We start from the raw sequence: 20,038 nt of genomic DNA, 5'->3' as shown, positions 1-20,038 counted from the left end.
GGGCGCGGCGCTGGGAGTGCCGCCCGCGGAGCACGCGCAGCTTGCCGAGCTAGCTGTGGCTGACGCGCTCGGCGATGTCGGTATGTATAGTGTAGCTGTAGATGTGTGTCTCCGCAGTAGTGGGCGCGGCGCTGGGAGTGCCGCCCGCGGAGCACGCGCAGCTTGCCGAGCTAGCTGTGGCTGACGCGCTCGGCGATGTCGGTATGTATAGTGTAGCTGTAGATGTGTGTCTCCGTGCGAAGTGCGAGAAGTGCGCACTACTCAAATCATTTTCAGCTTTAACTCCATACTTAAAGGACCAGTACCTATCTCTTAAAGCTCGCGCGGCCTCTGCCGGCCGCTGCCACTCCGGCGTGACTCGGGCCTTAATCTGTTACTAATAGACAACTACGTACCGACTCACTGCGGGTTTCAACAGCCGATCATCGGTTGTTTTGCGTTTTACAAGTATCCCGTACTTATAGTATGAAAGTTAATTTGTATACCTACTCATAAAGACTACTTTATTTCTCGTACAGATGTGTGCAGCGAGCTCCGACAGTCGCGACCGAACCTGTCTCGCAGCAGCAGCGCGGACGAGGAGTCAGGACCCGACCTGCATCAGCTGTTACTTGCTGCACATGCACAAGGTATGCACCAATATTTTTATGTTAATTTGGTGTTTTAAATGTGTTGTTGTTGAAATGTTGAATTATAAAGTGGTTACGATATTATGCCCGGACTCAATAAATGCAGTATTCCGTAATAGACGTCTCAGTATACTAGTCAGGCTCTTGACGTCATGAATCCGACGCCATATTATACTCTTCTTTTCTATTATCATAAATTTTACCAGTAAAACAGGTATGATGTGACAAACGGGCAGAAACTCTGACATGACGTCAATGTCCTAGCCAGTACATTTCAGGACAATTCGACAGTAAATAGTATTGATTCGTGCCATCACGGAGACTGGGTATTTCGATACACAGAAATTTCAAGCTGAAGAAAACGCATTACGGATAGTAGTTTAGATACTGAACCTCAGAATGAACCACCCATTTTTTGTCTGCCTATTTATGTGAAAAAGTAATTATTATCCTGTGATTACTTTCGAAGCTATAAAATGTTGTTTTCCCACAGCGACGGCACTAACGCGTTCACTACAGCGTGCACTACAAGTGTCGGAGGCGGACGCCGTCGCCGCGCGAGCCGGCCGATGCGACAGCTGTCGCGTCAAGCAGAGAGTCAGGACGCATGGTATGTATACTCTGTTTGAGGTTTATATACAACTACAGCTAGTTCCTAAATCAAGATAAAATATACAGATACTTTAGTTTGTAAAAACATGGTACAAAGCATAGGTGTTATAATGAGTAGTGTCAACTCATGTTTTGCCTTATGATGACGTACAAAGAGATAAAGGTAAAGAAAGAGATAAAGGAAAAGGTAAAGAAAGAGATAAAGTAAAAGATAAAGATAAAAAGGTAAAGATAAAGAAAAATATACAGGAAGAGTTAAGGTAAGGCTAAAGATGAAGATAAAGGATAACGATAAAAGATAAAGATAAAAGATCACGATAAAAGATAAAGATAGTTGGTCTAGAGGTCGTAAGTGCAATGAATCGCTTTGTGACTTTAAGAAAATTTCACAAATCAGCCCTTGGTTTAGAAGTTGGTGATTGATACCCCCGTGCAACGGAGAATACGTAAATGTCGGTTCTGCACTCAATCTTTCTCTGATCGTCTTGGATTGCCATCGCATCTTATTATGAGAGTGCACCTGTGTCTGCGCAAATGCTTGTGCACTATAATATGTCCTGTGCAGCTGGCTGATCTTATGTGAGAACACCCGCTGTGGCTGAAATCGACTAGGAGGACATCATCCTTGTTATTGTATCAGTGATAAATTTTAAACTATAGTCATTAGGAGTTATTTTGCTTTGACACATTACAAAGGTCGAAGATGTGAAGTATTACAAAAGTCTATACAGGGTTATTGGTAAAACACTAACAACCTCTCAGCACCATATTACTAATATCATAAACTAAAACTTTTGTTCTAGGACTTTTAATAATTCTCAGATTTTAGAGTCATCAAATTATCACACAAAAATAAAATATTTCAATTGTACGCTCTAAAATTTACGAAGTCTATGCGAAGCAAAAGAAAGCGCTAGTTATGTAATCAGTAGTACAAAAGACAGCGGAGGGGAGCGGGGCTTGGGCGACGGCGGGGGAGCGTTTGAACTTGACCTATTTACGAGCTGCCGTCAGTCGGTTTTATGCGCCCGCGTCGCCTCATACGTGTCCTTGTAGCGAAATCCGGTAGTGCGAACGTAATTATCTTTACAGAATGGCATATCGATATTCAGATGTCGAGTACACGGAAATGGTGCGAATGCTTGCTAGATGTGGTACAATGCGCCATACGATTCCCAAACATCCCTACACCTAGCCGTTACAATGCTAGCCGCCACACAGTGCGCGGGAGGTGTGGGTAGATAAAGATCTTGCATTCATTCTAAAAATGCAAACCCTCCACCAAACGAATTTTTTGTAATGTGTGATAATCTCGACTCGTCCGCATCCTCTAAGGTCGACTAATCGCTCGACTGGTCTCGATCGGGCCTTTAGTTGGTAAAGAAATGGTAGGGGCGTGCAAATTTTATGTCTACAGCAAGATAGAGTTGAAATGTGTTAGATAGGACAATGAAATCTTATATGTTTGTTTTTGGCAAATGTATTATGTTTTATAAAAAGTCATAGAACAAAAGTTGTAGTTTATGATGTTAGTAATACAGTCCTGCAAGGTCGTTAGTGTTTTACCAATAACCCTGTATATTTCTCCTGTTACGTTATCGTGGAATATTAACATTTTCACAATGATATCGAGTCTTACAAGCACTGTACTTGTGTTACAGAGTCATTCGAGCTGGTGGGCTGTGGGGAGCTGGACGTGAGCGGCGCGGAGAGCACTGAGACGCTGGAGCGAGACGTGGCGGCCGCCGAGCGCGAGCTGCGGCCCGCGCATAGCGGCCACGCCGTCTGCGACGACAGCTTGGAGGATGCACTAGGTTAGTACTGCTTGGTGGGCTGTGGGGAGCTAGAGCCCTCAAAACGCCCCTCTTCACCACTAGTTATGTGTTTTTGCTGGGAAGAAGTGGCGCAACAAACTTTCCAGCAACACAATGGCACTTCCACTCGTTCTTATCTTCCGTGGGTGCAACAGACATGAGCACACAGCAACTTGTATACTTGCCTTTGTACGGTGGGTTTGCGGCATTACTGTCTCTGCACAATTGATTGATAGCTTATAGAAAGCTGCGACGGGCGCAACAGCTCAATGACACTTCCACTCATTTTATTTTCCGTGGCAGCGACAGATATGTCTTCACAGTTAAACTGCTAAATCGGTTTTGTGGGAAAATGTCTTATATATATTTTTTTTTTTGTACACTGGTATAACAAAACCTTGACACTCTATATATGCCCAGTTACACAGTCTACATGCTCCAAAAAGCTACTATCACAGATTATATAATAGTTACTACGTAATAAATCACTCCATACAAAAAAGTCCATACCTACTGTTATAAGCACCTACAAGTTCCCCAACTACCTACAAATTCCTAGCTGCGTTATAAAATGAACCTTAAAAGCTCGAGCGCTTGATTGTTATTCCAATGCGATAGCGCACAGTTCAGTGACCGCAACCGTGCCGTGGCCGTGCTTAGGGTTGCTTCTTACAATTTAATATTTAAGTAGGAAAACAAAGATACGCTTATTTTAAGATAGCCTTTTTTAAAACTGAGTTTTTAAATAAAAAGTAATATCAAGAATATTTTTCTTTAGTTAACTATTGTATTGCCTACTAAAATGGAGTATGGGTACATATTTATTTATTTATTTATTTAATTAATTTACATGGGAAACCTACAGCTAAAGAAAATTAACTTAGAACAGTATGGTAAACGGACAGCCAATTACAGGTCTCCACGTATAGATACAGATATATACAAACAGATCTGTGAACAACATTATATAAGAAGAGTACTGCCAACAAGAAAGGAAATATAATAATAACAAAATCAAAATATTACAGTTTGCATTAATGAAAAAAGTTAAGGCTTAGACACTTTCTGGCCGAGGACACGCTTGTCGTAAATGGATCAAAATCATGCTGTTTACATATGTTATTGAAGCTTCTACTTGCACGCACAATGAATGAATTCTGCCTATAATTCGACGAAGTAAGTGGTACACACAACGGTGGATTAAATCGTTTAATCGTTAAAATAGAATTTAGATAGAATATCGGGGCAGTTAATGTTGTTATTAAAAGTCTTCAGTAGAAATACGCAGTCAGAAATCTCCCGACGAATGCTTAGAGGCAGTATATGATATTTTTTACATAGTTTAAGGTAATTTTCTGACTTGTAGGGTATTTTTTGGTGAAAACATAGGTATTTTATAAATCTCTTTTGAATGCTTTCAATTCGATCAATATATTTATGATACCGTGGGTTCCAAACCTCGGATGCGTACTCCAAGTGACTTCTAACAAAAGTGCAGTATAGGATTTTTAATGTTTTGGCTTGTGTGAAGCACTTGGACAGACTCATTATGAAACCTAGAGATTTGGATGCTTTAGCGACTATTTTGCCAACATGTTCTTCAAAGCTAAGTTTGGAGTCATGGTGAACCCCAAGATCACGGATGCAATGGGATCTAGGTAGTGGTTGATCATCAAGAGTGTACGCTGAAGCAATGGTTGAGTGCTTACGCGAATATTTATTTATTTATTTATTTATTATTATCAACTTACGACTATTATTACAGGAACTTATCCTAATGCAATAGCGTAGACAAATTAAACATTCTAAACAACAACTAACTAACATTCTAAAAAAATACTAATCAAAATATAATCATATCTTAAAACTAATCATAGTCACATAATACACATAAAGTAGCCCTTGTGAATTCAGTCAGTGAGCAGGAAAAAAGATCAATTTGTCTAGCCACCGTGTTGAGCGTGCGCAGCGCCCGCGTGAGCGGCGCGAGTTGCAGCAGGTTGGTGCGCGCGCGCGGCACCGAGAATTGAGGTGGCCTCCGCCTCCTGCCTACGTATTCCTCAGAAACACACAATTGTATCTCTTCTAGAATTGCAGGGTTATGTATATGACCGCGAATAATTTTTAACAAGTAGGCAGATAGTGCTAATTCCCGTCTTACTTCCAGTTTGAAATAACCTACCATACCCAGAACAAATAAAGTAGGATATAAAAATGGGTATCCTGGATAAACTCCATACTGCTTCAAATATAAAAACCGGAGGAATTTGTTTTGCGTACGCTCCAGCATCAATTTATACTTGCCTTCATGCGGAGACCAAACGACTGCATTGCATTCTAAGTGGCTCTTGACAAGAGCCTCATACAATACTCTTAAAGCTCTAATATTCGTGAATTGATTCGCTTGTCGCAAAACAAACCCTAAATTACGATACGCCTTTTTGCAAACTTCGATAATATGCTGTCGGAAATTTAAATTAGCGGTAAATGTGACACCCAAATCCTTTACCTCTGTAACACGCTGCAACGGCGCTCCTTCAACAGTATAAACGTGGTGACGCGGGAAGCGCGCGCGACTGAACGATAACACCGAACACTTAGCTACGTTAAACAACAATTTATTATCTATGCTCCAGCTTACAACCCTATTTATATCCTGCTGTAGCATGTCATGATCCGAGGCATGCTTCACTTCGTATACCAACTTCAGGTCGTCAGCAAACAGTAATGGTGTAGACATTTTGACTACTTCAGGTAAGTCATTTACCATGAGGATGAAGAGCAGAGGACCCAAATTGCTACCCTGACTTACCCCAGATCTTGTGAAGTAAGGCTCAGAGAGGCATCCACCACAGTCGACGTATTGGCATCTATCTCGTAAATAATTCGCGAAAAATGTCAGCGTATGTGGTGTGCAACCCACGCCGGCCAACTTCGATAACAGGATATCGTTATCCACTGTATCAAACGCTTTCCTGAAATCGAAGTAGGCGACGTCTACTTGGACCCCCGCATCAACCGCCGGTATCAAACGCGTCATCAAATGCATTAAATTCCCCGTTGTTCCACGTCCTGGCCTGAAACCATGTTGTGCGTCAGATAACTGGCTACTTACCTGGACATATAGCTGTTTGTGAATCGCCGCCTCAAATACCTTCGCCGGAGTACACAGTATTGCAACTGGTCTGCTATTACTCGGTTCGGAATCTCCACTACCTTTAGGCACAGGCACTACTCGGGTGAGTTTCCATTTATCTGGAAACGTAGCAGTTGCAATGCAAACGTTGTATAGATGCAACAGTGGTTTCCCTAGTACATCGCGACAATCCCTAAAAATATAAGCTGGTATACCGTCAGGTCCCGCAGAGCGCTTCGGCGGCAGCCGAGCTAGCGCGCTATGCACGTCGGCGCGGTGCAGCGGCGCCAGGTGTACCCGCGCACCCGGAGGCGGCCCTGGCGCCGCGCTCGCAGCCGACGCACTCAGCGCGGCCGGCTCTGGATTGTATACGGAGTGAAAGAACTGCGCAAACTCACGCGCACTTTCCGAATCTGATAATATGCGTCCTTCTTTGATCAACTTCTGTTTGCTCGAGTTACTTTTTCTCGATCTTAAGTAGCCCCAAAACGCACGTGGCTCCTTTGTCAGGTGACTTTGTACACGATCACAATATCGATCGTGTGCTAGTGCCGTTTCAGCTTTCACTATTGCCCTACTACGCGCGAATAAGTCATAGTCACTACGTAATTTGCTCGCCTTATAATTCTTATGCAATTGGTGTTTATATTTGATTTCCCTAATAATCTCTGGTGTATACCACACAGGATAAATATACCTCATTCCATTTAGATTAGGCCGCTTCAGAGGTACACAGACGTCGAAAGCCTCATAAATCTTTTCATAAAATAATTTTAATACTTCATCAGGATCATTTAAGCAATATATATCACTCCAGTCTATATTTGAAATTAAATAATATAAATGGTTAAAGTTGGCTCTGTGAAAATTCCATTGTTTACGCGTTATCGGATAATCGCGCTGTGTACCAGGCGACACCGCGGGCGCAGACATCGCGGGGGCCGCGGGCAATCGCCGCGAAGACGCGGCAATCTCGACGCTAACCGCGAGTGGCGGGTGGTACGCGTCCACGGGCTGCAGCCCCTCATCCGCCGCGCTCACGGTCACACCACTGCGCGCGCTCAACACGAGATCCAACTGCCTATCGTTGCAATTAGGCACCGTATTACACTGACTAAATTCACAGAACGCAATAAAATATTCATAATAATTACAAACCGTAATATTGCACGAGAACAAATTAAAATCTCCTAATATAATTAAATTATTTCTATACCTAATACATATTTTTTCTAATAAACTAAACATTAGCATATACTCGTTTTCATCAGTTTGCGGTGGAATATAAACAGTACAACACGTAAATAAAAATCGATTTTGTATGTAAACAGAAGCACAGATTAGTTCAAACTTATGATTATCAATGTTTACGTTATCCGGCAGCGGTACTCGTCGCAGCTCGACTCGCGGTGTGGCCACTAAAAGATATGTAATGACCGAGCATTTCGCAGGGTTGAGATCAAGCTTGCTTCTCCAACAATATTCTTCTAGGCATCTTAGATCATTCTGAAGTGCTATCACGTCCATAGGAGATGATATTGTGGCATAGATCTTCATGTCATCGGCGAAACACAGTAACTTGGATGAACTCAGGCAAGCATCGATGTCGTTTATATAGATTATAAATAGTAAAGGCCCGAGCAAGGACCCTTGGGGGACGCCACTAGGTATAGGAACCCAGCTAGACATATAATTATTCAACACAACAGCTTGAGATCTTTCCTCGACATAAGAAGAAAACCATCTAAGTAAGTCTCCGCGTATTCCCATACCCTGAAGCTTCGATAAAAGTATATTGTGATCGATTCGGTCAAAAGCCTTACTATAATCAGTATAGACGACATCGACCTGCTTACCCTTATCCATAGCATCAGTGATATAATCATTAAGTAGGATTAAGTTAGTAACGGTGGACCTTCCTTTTAAAAAGCCATGTTGGAAAGGACTGAAAGAATTTTTTAGAGCAGAATAGACTTGATTATAAATAATCCTTTCGAAGACTTTGGCAATTATACATAGCTTCGAAATCGGCCTATAGTTAACAATGTCCGTTTTTACTCCTTTTTTGTGCACAGGCGTTATAAACGCCGTTTTCCATAGTTTAGGAACAATACACACATCCAAGGATTTTCTAAAGAGAATTGAAATAGGTAGGGCAATCGCAGGTGCACATCTTACTAAAAGTTTGGATGAGATATTATCCGGACCAGGAGCTTTGGTTGTATCTAACCTGCGGAGCAAGTTAGTGATTTCGTCAACATTTACCTGGATTTTACAAATATCTGATGATAAGTTAGAGGATTCGGTGAAAATAGGGAGAGCGGACGTTGGTCTTCTGTTATAACTGGCATCGAGAAAAGTGGATTGAAAATACGTAGAGAATGCTTCGCATATAGCTTCACCGGAGCGTAGAGTTTCGTTATTAAAGTTTAAAGTACTAGGGATAGCATTCGTTTTAAAACGTTTCTTTGCAAAGGTCCAGAAATATTTAGGATTATTTTTAATAGATTTTTCCGTAAGATCCAAATACTTTTCATAACACTCAGCTTCAAGTAATTTAACTCGTTCACGAAGAAATTTAAATTCTGTTTCATCAGCTTTATTACCATATTTTTTGAATTTTTTAAAGTGCTTATATTTCTCTTTTATTGTTCTGATAAGTGACGAGTTATACCAAGTTGGGTAAGTTTGATTACGAAATACCTTCTGCGGAATATATTTTGTTTGTAAATTAAAAATAAATTTATTAAAAAATTTCACCGAGTCATCAATTGAACGCGACGAGAACTCGAGTTCCCAGTCCGTCATAGAAACTTCACTGCTGATGGAGTCATAGTCACCCTTATCAAATAAATATTGGGTCCGCGGTGCACACTCTAATAGGGGTGTTACGACGAAATCAACATTAACCAGTAGTGCCGGGTGGTAGGCATCGATAGGAACCAATGAACTAGAACACTCAGCAACATCGACCCTTTGGTTTGATAGGACTAGATCCAGAATTTTACCAAACTTATTTAGGACGGTATTATATTGACCAAAATCGAGCGTACACAGTTCGTCGTTTAACAAAAGTTCATCATGACTATTAGGATTTAACGGGACTAGCGATAGATTTTCGGAAGGGACCCAGTTTATTCCGCTCATATTAAAATCGCCAAGAACGAGAAAGGTATCTGAAGTGTTACTAATAACAATTTGATTTAAATTTGAAAGGAAATTAGAAAGTTGCGATGAAAAAGAATGACCTAAGTTTTGTTTACATAAATAAATAACACAAATATGCAAGTTAATATAATTCCGTGTTTTAGAACTCTTTAATTGTATACTTAGCCAAAGGTCCTCCGCTGTAGAATGAAAAGTAGGTTGACAAATAACGGATAGGTCCCTACGAGTAGCTATAAGAACACCCCCACCACGCGACTGCCCGGTCAAAGCATAATCACGATCTCGACGCCATACTATATACCTCTCATCAAAGAATTCAGAGCTCAAAACCCCATCCAATAACCAAGTCTCAGTAAGGACTATAATATCATAAGAGTTTAATAACATTTGACGATAGAAAATATCACTCTTTGTTCGTAGCCCGCGAACGTTTTGGTAGTATATGCTTAGATTACCCGCCATTGCAAATATGACTATAGTTCGGCCATTCAGAGAATGCGTTCCTGACACGTCGCGATTGAACTGACGACGTAACTTTGCAATGGCGTTGCAGTTACGATAAAAATATTTTTGCTGGTTGTTTACCGTTTTAACAATTGAGGAGCATTAAAACAACATTATTATATCAATAATCAATGAATGTTATTACGTCGTCAGTTCAATCGCGACGTGTCAGGAACGCATTCTCTGAATGGCCGAACTATAGTAATAGAATATAAATCAGTACAATGTTCTAAAATAAAACATGTTATTAAATTAGAGTTTAAAATATGTCGAAATAATATAAAATACATGCGTAGAGGGTAAAAATTAATAAAGTAAGCGCTACATGCAGAATCATACGACTTTAAGTCGTAAACAACTGTGCGAGAAAGCAAGCAACAATGCGCGGTGCACGCAAGTGTGAGCGAGTAAAGCATATTGTAATGCGTAGCAGCTTTAATGTAAACAGCGCGACAAGAAATACAAACAGCGAAACAAAAGAGAGGTGTCAAGCTCATTAGTGCGGCAGAGGTGTTAAACCTTTTACAACATGATATTGCGATATTATAAGCATTTAAAATAAATAACAAATTCGGAAAAGTGTGACAGTGCGGTACAAAATAAAGTACAACTATTAGGCAGCATATTAAACAATTTTTAACCCCCGACGCAAAAACGACGGGGTGTTATAAGTTTGACGTGTCTGTGTGTGTGTGTGTGTGTGTATGTGGCATCGTAGCTCCCAAACGGATGATCCGATTGTAATGCGGTTTTTTTTGTTTAAAAGGAGTGTCATTCGGGAGTGTTCTTAGCTATGTTTGGTGGAAATCGGTTCAGGTCTTCAAGGTCATCAGCTCGTTTGTTAGGTGTGAGAAGAATGTTACACGCTCAGTTTACTTGCAAGCATGTGTGGGATCTGAAATTTGAAACACTAATGTCTTCTGGAACCACCGAGCTGGTCTGCTGTTAGGGCACGAAGGTAGGAGACGTAACCCTGAACTGCCTTTTAGTAAACCCATCGAGTTTGGGCTCGTTGAATTTGTCTTGACTAGTTCTCTTCAATTGACGAGAACCTGATACTGGAAATGGGATGTGGCGGATGAAACCCTGGAATGCCGGAATGAAACGGATAAACCGATTTATATCTTCGCTGAAAATCTAGAATGACCAAAGGTTTATGTTTCCTCAATCTGTGCAATTCTCCCAGAGCCAGTATGTTATGAGGATTGTTAAACAGCATCCTTTGTCCGAGATCGCATAGAGCGACCCCATCTTAAAATAAAAGAAATTAACTGAAAGAAGAAAAAATTAAGGAGCTCCTTCAAAAAGCATGAAATAAAATTAAATTATAAATTTAAAAAAACCCCCGACCCAAAAAAAGTACGCAATTAGTATGACAAAAGGTTAAAAACGCTAAACCCTATAAAAAGCAAAAAATAACTTTTAACACTACGTAAGTACCAACTAAAGCATGTCAGACTAAACTAAATTTTGACGTGTCGGGGGACCGCTTTTTACCTTCAAAAATACTTACATAAATCAAATGATACCTACCTAATTACAAGTTTCGTATAAAACAAAATTATATACACAGTTATAAGTAGTATATACTTAATTACTTCTAACGTTAGGCTAATAAATTAGAGCGGTCCCCCGACACGACAAAATTTAGTTTAGTCTGACATGCTTTAGTTGGTACTTACGTAGTGTTAAAAGTTATTTTTTGCTTTTTATAGGGTTTAGCGTTTTTAACCTTTTGTCATACTAATTGCGTACTTTTTTTGGGTCGGGGGTTTTTTTAAATTTATAATTTTGTTTAAATCAGATTCATTTCTGATAATAAAAACTTTTGAATGAGTATTTTTCAGTACATGAATTTTACCATGCTTGACCCATACGTACTCATAATGTTTTTCTTTTGCCATGATTTTGACCTGATTCAGAAGCTTCTTCTGTTCCACACTTAGATGATCGTTGATGTATATACGATGGGCCGTGCACTGAAATCCGATGTCAGATGTTGATAATTCCTTAGCAGCGCGTGCAGCTGCAATAAAATCTTCCTTCGCGTAACGATTTATAAAGCTCACTATAATAAGTTTTTCGCTGGATTTAAACATGGGGACCCTTGAGATGTAGTTGACCTGGGTTTTAGAGCAATTATAGTTAACTTTACGGCCTATAGCTTCGAGAATTGAAAATAGATTTTCATCTTTTCTCACAGGAACTCCCTTGATTTCAACATTGTTTAGTCTTGACCGCTGATCATGCGCTGTAAGTTCAAACTTCGCCTTTACTAACTCTGTCTGTAAACAATTGACAGTTTCATGAAGCTTGTCCAGGTCAGACACTTTCGCTTCGACCTCAGCAAGTCTGGACCCCATTTCAGCAAATTTTCCGCTAGTTGCTTCACATGTCACCTTAAGTTCGGATAACTCTTCTTTTATTCCACGTATGTCATCCACCAGCGTCGGCAAATTAAGTAACTGGCGCTTCATGTCTCGAATTTCAGCCAATATAGTATCGAGAGACACTGGTTGCGGGGCAGGCACAGCTGGTGATGAGGTCCTGCAAGAGGAACATTTCCATTGTGCCATTCTAGCAGCACCCAATTTTCTCCATCCAGCTTCGGAAATGTTTGCACACCCAAAATCTAAATGTCTCTTGCAGCTCCCGCATTGGACGCCATCATTGAATTGCATATCACAAACTGCACAAGTCTTCATTATTAATTCACTAAAATGATATTTATTTGTAAAGTGTAAAAAAGGTTGGTGATCTATTTATTCGACCGGCGCGTACTATTCGAATGAATGTCCACAGAAGAATGAGTGAATATTACTAAATATTACCTATACGTAAGCATAGGTAAGTACTTAAGTAAAGCTTTCGTCAAAATCAAAGGCGGTTTCCAACTATTTTTCGAGCACAAGTGCCATACCCCATATGGTACAACTCCGTCGAGTGTTGATACATACCTAAAATTGGTTTCTGCGTAGCGAAACGCGTAATGTTCCGAGTCGTCATTAAGTTGGACCAGAACTATAGTACCTACTTACACTCGAGATGTGTTTTGAGCTACAAAACTCACAATACAGTTCATATAAAGTAGGTATAATAAGTACCTAATGATCTCTGTTGTTAAAATCATAAAGTAGATAAGTATATAAAAAAAATAGAATTACTAGATAAGTTCATAAATATAAAATGTTTCTAAATCTTACAATAGTCGCATATAAACCAACACAACTCAAAATAATCCATCAGTTTGTTAGGTAGCTTAAAAAACTAATAAAAACCAACAGCATAACATGCCATGAAATAAAAATAATAATATTGGAACGCGCGCGGCGCGTGATACTATTGAAAGCCCTGAGCCGCGTGGGGCTACCGGTAACCCAGCGAGCGGTAGGCATTTATCGCGCGCAAGTACCGAGAGTGACAGAGGCCTGCTACTATCCTCAACACCTGTCGTATGACCCGAAAGTTACTAACTTCATCTATTCTATTATCGACCTTTTCAATTTAGTTATTCTCCTTATACAATTGGCTCCAGCCCGTGCACAAGCATTTTTAACACTCTTGAAAGGGGAAAAAAAACAAAAGAACAAAAAAGGTGAAGGAAAACATCTTGAGTAAACCTGGACTATAAATTCAGAAATCACTAACCTGCAAAGCAAGCGTGGTGGTTAATGCTTAATTCTTCTCCGAGTGAGAGTAGGCCACAGCCCAGCAGTAGGACGAAAAAAATAATAAATAATGAACACACTGTAACTGTTATTTCACCCTATAGAGTGCGGCGGGTCAGCAGCCCTGCTAGCGACGCGGCTGGCGCCGCTGGCGGGCGGGCTGGCGGCGGCGTTGCGGCGCGCGCTGGCGGCGGCGCCGCGCGCGCAGGCCGAGCGCGCCGCGCGGGAGCAGCTCGCCGCGCTGCGGGAGCAGAACGACGCGCTCAGGGCACTGGCGCTAGCGGGTATGTACTGCTAGCGACGCGGCTGGCGCCGCTGGCGGGCGGGCTGGCGGCGCCGCGCGGGAGCAGCTCGCCGCGCTGCGGGAGCAGAACGACGCGCTCAGGGCACTGGCGCTAGCGGGTATGTACTGCTAGCGACGCGGCTGGCGCCGCTGGCGGGCGGGCTGGCGGCGCCGCGCGGGAGCAGCTCGCCGCGCTGCGGGAGCAGAACGACGCGCTCAGGGCACTGGCGCTAGCGGGTATGTACTGCTAGCGACGCGGCTGGCGCCGCTGGCGGGCGGGCTGGCGGCGCCGCGCGGGAGCAGCTCGCCGCGCTGCGGGAGCAGAACGACGCGCTCAGGGCACTGGCGCTAGCGGGTATGTACTGCTAGCGACGCGGCTGGCGCCGCTGGCGGGCGGGCTGGCGGCGCCGCGCGGGAGCAGCTCGCCGCGCTGCGGGAGCAGAACGACGCGCTCAGGGCACTGGCGCTAGCGGGTATGTACTGCTAGCGACGCGGCTGGCGCCGCTGGCGGGCGGGCTGGCGGCGCCGCGCGGGAGCAGCTCGCCGCGCTGCGGGAGCAGAACGACGCGCTCAGGGCACTGGCGCTAGCGGGTATGTACTGCTAGCGACGCGGCTGGCGCCGCTGGCGGGCGGGCTGGCGGCGCCGCGCGGGAGCAGCTCGCCGCGCTGCGGGAGCAGAACGACGCGCTCAGGGCACTGGCGCTAGCGGGTATGTACTGCTAGCGACGCGGCTGGCGCCGCTGGCGGGCGGGCTGGCGGCGCCGCGCGGGAGCAGCTCGCCGCGCTGCGGGAGCAGAACGACGCGCTCAGGGCACTGGCGCTAGCGGGTATGTACTGCTAGCGACGCGGCTGGCGCCGCTGGCGGGCGGGCTGGCGGCGCCGCGCGGGAGCAGCTCGCCGCGCTGCGGGAGCAGAACGACGCGCTCAGGGCACTGGCGCTAGCGGGTATGTACTGCTAGCGACGCGGCTGGCGCCGCTGGCGGGCGGGCTGGCGGCGCCGCGCGGGAGCAGCTCGCCGCGCTGCGGGAGCAGAACGACGCGCTCAGGGCACTGGCGCTAGCGGGTATGTACTGCTAGCGACGCGGCTGGCGCCGCTGGCGGGCGGGCTGGCGGCGCCGCGCGGGAGCAGCTCGCCGCGCTGCGGGAGCAGAACGACGCGCTCAGGGCACTGGCGCTAGCGGGTATATATTACTTAAGCTGCGTCTACGCTAGGAGAGCCGAGCACAAGCGGAGCATGAGCCGAACACAATTTGTCTAGTGTGGACCGACTTACTAACCTCTAACAAGCGCGTAAGAGCATTTCGTTGATGTTCGATTTGCTAACAGTAATCGTTGTAGATTCGTTGTACGTCCACACTTGACGCCGCGACCGACATTGTCGGTTCGACAGTATATGTCGAACAGCAAATCCGACCCGAAGCAAATGTTACAATCAGCTATAGATAGTTCAACTCAGATTTGCGCGCGGCCCTATGTGTGCGTTGGCTTGTAAATATACAACTTTCATTCGTGTGACAGTGACGTCGTCCGAGGATGACGTGTTCTTATCGCTTTTTGTTATGGGTACAGTCGTTTACGAAAATACTAGTTATTCACGAAGAAATTATTAAGGAGTCAGGTAAAGCGTTTCAAAAAATTAAACAACATTCAAAGCTTTTTATTATTACCTAAATATATATTTCATTATTTTCTCATACGTCTTTTCAAATTGACATTGACAATATCTAAGAAATAAATGAGGTGAAATATCTAAGATGAATTAAATACTCCTTACATATTTTCTAGCTCGGGGTACGCGGACAATAAATAAAAGTGTGGACTAAGAATGTAAAAAAACGTATCATCATCATCATCATCATCTCAGCCATAGGACGTCCATTGCTGAACATAGGCCTCCCCCTTTGATCTCCACTTGATCACACAAAAAACGTATAATCTAGTATAATAATGTAAACAAAATGTGTGGGGAATTTTAAAAAATAATATTGCTTCGCATAATGTCGACCAAAATAAGACGGAAATAATGAAACTCATAAATTAACGTTTAAGTCAAATTGATGAAGGGATGTGGTATAATACTTGTCGACATGTACAAAAGAAAAAAGAAGAATACTATAGACATTTTGACATGGAGTCAGAATTTATAATTCACCTTGAAGGGTAGCGAATCCGAAAATTCATCATTTGATTTTTCAAGTAGCGATTCAGAATCATTATAAATAAATAAACATTAAATTACGTAATAACGTTTTTCTTTAAACAGCCGTATACAACCCCTAAATAACTGTATTTGTACCCGACTGTACCTCTTGTCACGCACACAAAGTCACCGTATATGTACAAGGGTTACCCACACATAAGGCCGCGCGCACGACTGAGTTGAACTTACTATAACTAGATGGACGTCGAGTAACGCTTGTTAAATCAACACTCGACCTAATCATTCAATCAAATAACAGTTTCAACCTGATATGTCTATGACATCATAAAATGTGCAAAATCTTCGCAAGTCCTTAAAAAATGGTTAGATGTTATGTTAATATGAAACTAAAACATACCTTTCATCGAATTACAACTTACAAATAAAGACGGGATACCTACACACATTTTATTTGCAAATATTTCGATAATATCAACATACATGTTTTATACTTGCTAAAGGCCTACAATTTTTGTAAGTTATTCTAACTAAACTGTAACTAAACTTTACTTTCAGATCACACGACGGAGGAAATCGCTCTCCCAAAGACAGGACTGGATTCGTCTATACAGGTGAATATTTATACTCAAAACATCCTTGATAGGTATCTTTGTAAACTTTATTCAAATATGTATACTCCGTTCTTTAATGTGCTTAATTCTCGAGATATCATTTAAATTTTGAACCCTTTCTACGTTGACCCAGCAGTAAAAATAATATTTTTATTGTACTAAACTTCTGCCGTAAAAAACTCAGTTTAGCATTTATTTCTAATAATAATTAAGGATATATAGTAAAATAAACATTTTTGTATTTCCCAGGAGCAACCGAGCAATGGCGGGTGATCCCGGGGCCGCGACTATTGAAGATAAATAATTAATGCCGACGTCACTCCGTGGCACTACTAACTCTGGCTGGCCCACGAACGAAACACGACTAACCAACCTAACAAACTTCACCAAAAACGGCTCAGCCGTTCCCGACGATGTCGCAAATAACAACATATTTTTGTAACCGTATCTCCGTTTGTAACCAGCACGAACTTTGTATATTTTGTATGTAATAATAAATATTATTATATATTGTTTTTTGTTACGATTGTAAGTACTGCATTAAATTAGTATTATAAAGATGATTATTCCATACGTAAGAACTATTGTGATTGACTAGCTGAAGTTAATATTATTGTCTGTCATGTCGATGTTACAAAGATTAAGTTATACCTTAGCTGTCGATGTAAATAATCTTGTGGTTCTAGTATATAAGTGACAACAATAATGTATGAATTATTATATATGATTTTGTGTATACATTTTATGTTTTATTTTTTATTTCCATTTTTTTTTACTTTTTTCTCGTCGTTTTTGTATATATTTAAAGCTTAATAGTTGTTATTTAGTGGTATTGAGTAGTCGCTTAAGGCTATGTTAAAAATAATTATAAAATGCTTACTCAAAAGACATGAGACTTCTGATTTGGGCACAAACTACAGTTCAATGTTGAGTAGCACAATACAATATATATCACACGGACTTGCTTGCATTATAAAAAACTTATATACTTCATCATATACGTATATACTTACTACACAATAAAATAAAGAATAGCAGTATTTTTCTCTGTCTTTTTTATTAGAATTGTTTTAATTACATTTCTATATAACAGCAGTATATTATAATATTTTATGGGAAACTCGGTACATAGTCCAAAACAATGCTGATATGAGAATCTTGACTTTGAGGTAGAAAATAAGTTCGTATTATTTTAGGCAGAAATAAGAACAAAAACTTACTATCAATTAGCAAAGTATAACATGGTGACCATATTACAATATAAAAGGTGTGTCATACCCAGTCACATTAAATCGTATCATATATAATTTAGAACATCATGCGTAAAGCAGAGAATATAAAGTACGCAAGTGTCAATGACCCCGGCTAGCTATCAAAATAAGCCTGGAAGCACACATTCGGTTTCCTTTCCTACCTTCAAAATTTTTATTTTTGCGTACAGGGGCGAGAGTTTTTGCTAATAGATGTCGTGCCGTGCGCGTGTTTCTCTCTCTCATAGAAAGCCAGTTATTTAATTTCGTATTTAATTTCTACATAATAAATAATAAAAGATTGATCCCTCTCAAGTTTTTTCTTCATGTTAATCGACATGTGTTAACTAGTATATTAACGTATTTCATTTAATGTGATTAGGTATGATAATTGACACACTTTGTACATCTATTTATAGAATATATCGGCAACGGATATTAATAAATCAACTTTCGATTACTATACATAAACAATATCTTATTCATTTACAAAGTAATTCAAATTTCAATTCTATTACATTTACTTTGAAATAATACGAAATTCATAAGTACCCATAAAAATGTACCCTGTTCTGTATTTATGAGGAAATATTTAGAAATGATATCATAACTTTTAATATTATTGATGATATTAATATTTTCCTGTGGAATTAGGTTATAAATACAGCGCATTATAAAAGGGAAATAAATAAAACTACGCAATTAGGTAATCAATACATTCTAACTACCGTATACCTACCTACAATAACTTGGCAATCATGGAATTCATCAGTTTATCCAAATATTATTAAAACATACATTTGAATTAATACTGTATACATTATTGACGAAAAAGGTATATTATCCTTGTGTACGATGTTGGTGAAAATATCATGCAACAAGCAATTGATAGCAGTTGTTGTTACAATGACCATTGATTTTTCACTTGATCTTTGATTGACATTAAAATTCGTTTATCAATATCGAACGATGATGAATATGATACCAGTCTTACCTAGGCTTATCAGGTTGCCCGGGCAACGAAGTCAGATAGGCAGTCGCTCCTTCTAAAACAATGGTACCTACTCAGCTGCATTCGGCTAGTAGACCCCGACATAGTTAGAAAAAGGCTACGAAGATGATGAATATTGATGGCTTGCTCATCAAAACAGTTATTCAATACATTAAGGCAGAGATAAAAGTAATTCCCTATACATAATTGTACGCACATTGTTTTTTCCGAGTTCTTCTTGCATATCTTTCGACAAAGGCTGCTACAGGACAGTGACGTAATTTCTTAGGACACTGAAATTTTCAGAGCTTAGTTATATTCAGCTTATACCCATAATTCAGCCAAGGGCGACTTCTATATCTTTAGCTCTATTTAACATACTTAATTTTCTGGATTCTTTGTGGTAAGTCTAGGAAACTTAGAAATGCAACTGCAATTGCTATCCATTGCTATTTGCATGATAACGCTATGAATTATAAATAATTATTCCAAAGCTGTTAGCAGCTTATGTATTTATATAAAAAAGGGTAATTTCTCCCTTTATGTGTGTAATATAACACGAGTATATATATCAACGAGTTTTAGATACTGTTTACAATCTAATCCTGTGTGTTGGGCAGAAAGAATTTAAATATGAATCCGTTTTATATGAATTGCATGAATTCGGGTTCGTTTTAATATAATTATGTATGCTAATTGACCTGCAGTGAATAATTTTATCTCATTTTAATAATTTTCTGGATTATTGATCTATAATGAATTCAACAATAAAATGAGTTTTTTTTATTATATTCAAACATTTACAGCTATAGGTATCTACGTATAATTTTACTATGAAATGTTAGTCGATTTCGAATTTTGATCTGCATTTATTTAATAATTTTCTTATTACAATACCATTTCTAACTTTGTACCTAACACATAGAATATTATATATATCGAAAAGAAAATTATATATTTGATACTGTAGAATATGCTTAGACCAAATGAATCCCATCCATAATATTGTATTTGTATATTTATATATGTTATGGGTATACCTACTATATACTATTACTATGTACGCTTATATATAGGCCAATTTGTATGATAACGCTTCTCTGTATCCAGTTATATGTATATTTCATTGCAATAAACAAATGTAAGAAATAATCTTCTTTTCAATCTAAACCTATAAAACTACTCTGTCTTGTACACTCTGAATTTTATAT

General features: G+C 40.7%; 1 protein-coding gene across 1 annotated transcript in view; it reads left to right on the top strand.

The window, feature by feature from the left end:
• The window catches only part of LOC124643134, a 213,865-nt gene extending 196,541 nt beyond the window's left edge, over positions 1-17,324 (top strand). The window contains 6 exon segments of the mRNA XM_047182001.1: positions 519-629; positions 1,123-1,239; positions 2,903-3,055; positions 13,636-13,815; positions 16,531-16,586; positions 16,836-17,324. Of these exon segments, the coding sequence (XP_047037957.1) occupies positions 519-629; positions 1,123-1,239; positions 2,903-3,055; positions 13,636-13,815; positions 16,531-16,586; positions 16,836-16,859 (641 nt within the window). The 3' untranslated portion in view covers positions 16,860-17,324.
• Positions 17,325-20,038: the final 2,714 nt, after the last annotated feature.

The sequence above is a fragment of the Helicoverpa zea genome, chromosome 26 (assembly GCF_022581195.2).
Source record: "Helicoverpa zea isolate HzStark_Cry1AcR chromosome 26, ilHelZeax1.1, whole genome shotgun sequence".
NCBI classification, from domain to species: Eukaryota; Metazoa; Arthropoda; class Insecta; order Lepidoptera; family Noctuidae; genus Helicoverpa; species Helicoverpa zea.
This window is presented reverse-complemented; position numbering and strand designations above follow the sequence as displayed.